The sequence below is a fragment of the Portunus trituberculatus genome, chromosome 33 (assembly GCF_017591435.1).
Source record: "Portunus trituberculatus isolate SZX2019 chromosome 33, ASM1759143v1, whole genome shotgun sequence".
NCBI lineage: Eukaryota > Metazoa > Arthropoda > Malacostraca > Decapoda > Portunidae > Portunus > Portunus trituberculatus.
This window is the reverse complement of record NC_059287.1, coordinates 8,972,696-8,977,695: the sequence shown is the minus strand read 5'-3', so window position 1 is coordinate 8,977,695 and position 5,000 is coordinate 8,972,696. Positions and strand designations below refer to the sequence as shown.

The 5,000-nt window shown below is 40.1% G+C and overlaps 2 protein-coding genes across 2 annotated transcripts in view; both read left to right on the top strand.

Moving 5' to 3' along the window:
* LOC123512300 overlaps positions 1-2,713 on the top strand; it is a 3,534-nt gene extending 821 nt beyond the window's left edge. The window contains exons 2-3 of the mRNA XM_045268636.1: positions 944-1,181; positions 2,240-2,713. Coding sequence (XP_045124571.1) covers positions 944-1,181; positions 2,240-2,389 — 388 coding nt within the window. The 3' untranslated portion in view covers positions 2,390-2,713. The remainder of the gene's footprint in view (positions 1-943; positions 1,182-2,239) is intronic.
* Positions 2,479-5,000, top strand: part of LOC123512299 (lysosomal alpha-glucosidase-like) — a 20,269-nt gene continuing 17,747 nt past the window's right edge. Inside the window, exon 1 of the mRNA XM_045268635.1 lies at positions 2,479-2,585. Coding sequence (XP_045124570.1) covers positions 2,479-2,585 — 107 coding nt within the window. The remainder of the gene's footprint in view (positions 2,586-5,000) is intronic.

Here is a 5,000-nt window from a genome sequence, read left to right as displayed (position 1 = left end):
CTCGTCTTCTATAGACGCTACGCTGAACATCCTGGCTCTGTCATTTACTTCTACTAATCTAAATTGGAACCTTCACACATCATTACATTAGAACAATATGAACACTCCCTATGAAATGAGACGTTTTCAGTATTCTCCGCCAGTTTTTTCTCTCTCGTTAATGGCCATAGTCTTCACTATATTAATCCCTATGTAAGTTTGTGAAGCTGTATAAAATCACCCAGTAGTAAGCATATAGCATGGATATCGTAATGTGTCACGGTACTGAAAGGGTTAGCTATCCATTCACTCGTGTGAGCCACCACTAGTTTGCCTCCTAATTCCTTCTCCACCTCCCTCCGTCTCAGTCATTACAACTCAATTCAACTCAAGCTTCCTTAGAAAAGTGATCCGTTCATGATACGTTTTTACTCTTCATTTTTTTAATATTGATTAGTTGATTTGCAGGCATGGTTCACTTGGAGAGAGAGAGAGAGAGAGAGAGAGAGAGAGAGAGAGAGAGAGAGAATTATTATTACCTATTATAATCAATTTCCCGTTAATGATACGTTTTTCTTTTATCTTTATTCGTTGATTTACAGGTAGGGTTTACTTAGAGAGAGAGAGAGAGAGAGAGAGAGAGAGAGAGAGAGAGAGAGAGAGAGAATTATTATCTATCATAATCATTTACAACGAAGGAAGCTTCAAAATGTTACAACAAAATTTAAAAAAATCCTGTATTATTCTAAATACTACACGGAAGATAAGAATGATTGATAAAACAAACATATGCAATTGAGTTTGTGTAATAACGGTTGGTTTGGAAGGCGTTAAAGAGCGTGGCTAGTTTATATCCAGGTGGTGGACCAGTGGTTCGGTTCACCGGCAGCGTTTCATAATGTTCGTTTGGCCTCAAATTGCTCTTTACTTATCGGCAGTTTTTTTTTTTTTTTTTTTGGGGGAGGGTAGACGAGAACGAAGCAAGATCAGTAGCTCAGGATGGCAGTGAGAGCAGTAGTACTTCAGACACCACGCCTGCTACATCTTTCAGTCTCCACGCCACCACCGACCCCTCGAGTCTACGCAGCCCAGTGGCCGTGTGTGTCTTGGCGTTGGGCGTGACGTGCAGCAACGGTGGTAATAGCAACGGGAAGCTTGATGCACAGCACAGCACAGCACAGCACAGCGGAGAGATTGGTGGTGTATGTAAATAAATAGTGTGCGTTGACTTGCTGTGATGATAGGAAGGAAGTTGTTAGTCAGTCAATAGAGGGTTGTTAGGAATTTTGACTGATAAAAGGATAACAGGATATGTGTAGGATGTGCACTGTGTCTAATGGAAGGTTAACTATACGGTGTCTGTCTGCTTGTATGTAACTAAGATGTATCGGGAACCATCGCTACGTATACTGTGTCTAATGGAAGGTTAACTATACGGTGTCTGCGTGTCTATGTAGGATGTATCCGGAACCATCGCTACGTATGAGTGTTAAATTTACTTGGTCATTCATTTACTAGTGCGGTTAGAGTAACGGGTTCAGAATAGATTTGGGTAATGACCGTGGCAAGTGAAGTGTTTTCGTGGTCATTGTAGTTGTGTAGGAAGGAAGAATTAGTTATCCTCTTCAGTACTGTGACGCATTTTCACCTTGAGACGTGTGTACGATTAGATAATTCTATTGTTACAAAGCGTGTATAGATGTCACAAGGTTAATGGCCTGTGTCTTCACTATTTTAATTCCTCGCGTAAGTTTCTGAAGTTGTATAAGATAAAGTACTAACGGAAGGAATATGAAAAAGCGTCTTGGTGCTGAAGAGATTAAACGTGTCGCGTTACTATAGAACTCCTTAAGTAAGTTGTATTTGAGGCTAAAATATTTCGGGTAAAAGTCGTTGTGGTTCCCTTGTTATACAATGGCTACCTCTGCGAAAAGAATGAGTGGACAGGATTTCTTAACGTGGATTTCTTAACGTAACGGGGCTGGTGTTTCAAGGTACGTGCATTAGAAACGAGATGTGGTAGTATAACGGTAAGTTTGGGGATATATTCTTGAAATTAGTTCTTAGTGGTAAGCGGGCGTAGATGTTTAAGAGGTTCAAGAGTGATGTAGGTAATTGGTAAACTCGGATACTAATGTTCATGTTCGATTTGTGGTAGTGGTGGTGGTGGTGGCAATGTTGTGGTGGCAATGTTGCCTGTTAGCTGTAGGGATAATTAGTGAACAAGTTCATTTTTTTTGTTCATTTTTGTCCATTACAGGAGTTGACGATCCAAAGGCCTGACTCCACAGCGGTAATGAGCCTTGTGTACCTTGCACTGTCTTCACTGACAACGCCCACTACTAACCCCTCTGCCTCCGCCACCGTTTCAAGATCAGGGAAGGACTCTGCCTTGCATCGCGCACTGTGATGGTCGCCGCCCCCGCCCCCGCACCCGCCGCCGCCGCCGCCGCTGCTGCTGCTGCTGCTGCCGCTAAGGGAGAATAGTTTGTTGAGTGGATGACGGCGCGTTCACTGACCCTCTCCCCATCACCCTACCAACTCCGGCCACCCACCCCCCTGCCACCAGACACCTGCTACACCACCACTACCGCCGGCTCCGTCCAGTGAAAGATTCATCGCAGACCTGCCATTCAACGCCTGCCGCCGCCGCCGCCACCACCACCACCTCCTTATGGTGGTGTCACTGTACCTGGAGCTGTTGTCATGATTGAATAATAAATTGTGAAGAAATCTTTATTGTTTTGGAGAATTTCCTTTCCTGGGAATATTTGTGGCTGACTAGTCAGTAGTCGCCTCAGGCTGGCTTAGGTCACTGTCTGACACACCAATATTGCCTCCATCAACCTCCCACACTCACTCTAAACAATAACAGGCCAGAAATAAAAAACACGCTAACTAATTTCATGCTTTTTTTTATCATAGCAATACAAGAAAATGGAGAGAGATGAGCTAATGTGAAAATATTAAAATGTGGGGGTGAAAAAAAATGAGTAAATTAAGAAAAGACATTATTATCCTTGAAAAGTTATGGAAAAGTCCAAAAAAATATTGCATACCTGGCCAAAAAAACGGCAAAAACTGGTCAAAGCAAAAAAAAAAACCAAAGCAGATCCCTAAATACTGCACTACTGGCCAAAAACCAGCAGAAAATGGTTAAAAAACTAGCCAAAACCCCCAAACTGACCCTAAATACTGCACTACTGGCCAAAAACCCATAAGAAATGCAGGAAATTCCCAAATGGACCCCAAAACACCCCAAATGGCCCTAAAAATGCAGAAAATGGACCTAAAAACCCCCACAAATGGCCCTAAAAATGTACTTAAGTCAAAAATACTCGAAAGAGTCTCCGGAGATTAGGCAGATCCATATTGGAGTTAAAATTAAATGCAAGAGTCTCCCTAGACTTTTATTTAACAATTCTTTACATTATTACATAGCCAGGAAGTCTACAAATATTTTAATAAAATTTTTTTTTTTATATATACAAAGAATACAGTGAAAAGTCTACACAAATTTTCAACTTAGTATAAAAACAGTGAGCAAAATCTATACAGATTCAACTTAGTATAAAAACTGAGCAAAATCTATACAGAAAAGTCTACACAAATTTTCAACTTAATATAAAACACTTTTCAACTTCACAAAATATTTTAAAACAATTCTTTCATGTTAACAATTATTCAAAGATAAAAATGTTTGGTTTTGAAGTGACACAATCTTACAAACAAACTGTTTCAACAATAGAGAGAGAGAGAGAGAGAGAGATCAGAGAGAGAGAGAGAGAGAGAGAGAGAGAGAGAGAGAGAGAGAGAGAGAGAGAGAGAGAGAGAGAGAGAGAGAGAGAGAGAGAGAGAAATCAAAATAAACAATCAAATAGTAATAACATACATGAAAACAATACATTTTAAAAACAACACACACACATTAATCTTGTGCCCTCCATACACCCTTGCTAATGTCAATAAAATGGTCTAATGGTACAAAAATTTCAAGGTAAAATGTGTCCTAGTACTGAAGGGGTTAAAATAGTGAAGACTGTTGCCATTAATCTTCTGACCACCATAGATCCTTGCTATTGTCAATAAAATGGTCTAATAGTACACAAATCTCAATGTAAAATGTGTCTCAGTACTGAATTCATAGAAGCAATCTGCAGACTAAGATACACTCTTGATACACCCCTGACACCCTGACACACCCTCACCTCACACACACCTCCTAAAAACTTAACATACCCTTTCAAAAACCACAAAAAAGTGATTAACAAGCACAAACACACCCACACAGCACACTCTAAGGGTAAGTTCACACTACAAGCAGAGTGGGCAGAGTGGTTGCTAGCGGCAATAATTTTGACATTGTTTTGGACGTACAGACGCAAAATAATTATTGTGGCACATTTTTTGTGGGTGGGAAGCCAGCGGCCCTCCACGACTCCACCCACGGCCAAGGTGTCCACCAGTGTGAGCCTTTATTGCTGACAACAAAATGACAATCAATGACCAGACTGTGCATAGTTCTGGTACAATTTGACTCTTTATATTAATAGTCTGCTGAGAAAAGCTGATTTTGTGATATTCTGGTCCTAGACATGAAACAAAAACACACTTTTTTTTTTTTTTCTACAGCTGTTCCTTCCCTTGAGGAAAAATGAAAGGAAGAGGAAAGAAAGAAAGAAAAGAGAGAGAAAAAGAGAGGAGAATGAAGTGATATTCTCGTCCTATACATGAAAGGAAAACACTTTTCTTTTTTCCACACCTGTTCCATCCGTTGAGGAAAAATGAAAGGAAACTGACGAAAAAAAAAAAAAAAAAAAAAAAAAAAAAGAGAGAAAAGAAGAGAGGAAAAGGAAGTGATATTCTGATCCTATATATGAAAGGAAAACACAAACCCTTTTCCTTTTTCCTACAGCTGTTCCATCTCTTGAGGAAAAATGAAAGGAAGAAGAGAAAATATAAAAGAACGAAGGAAGAGAGAGAAATAGAGAGAAGGAAGTGATATTCTGGTCCTATACATG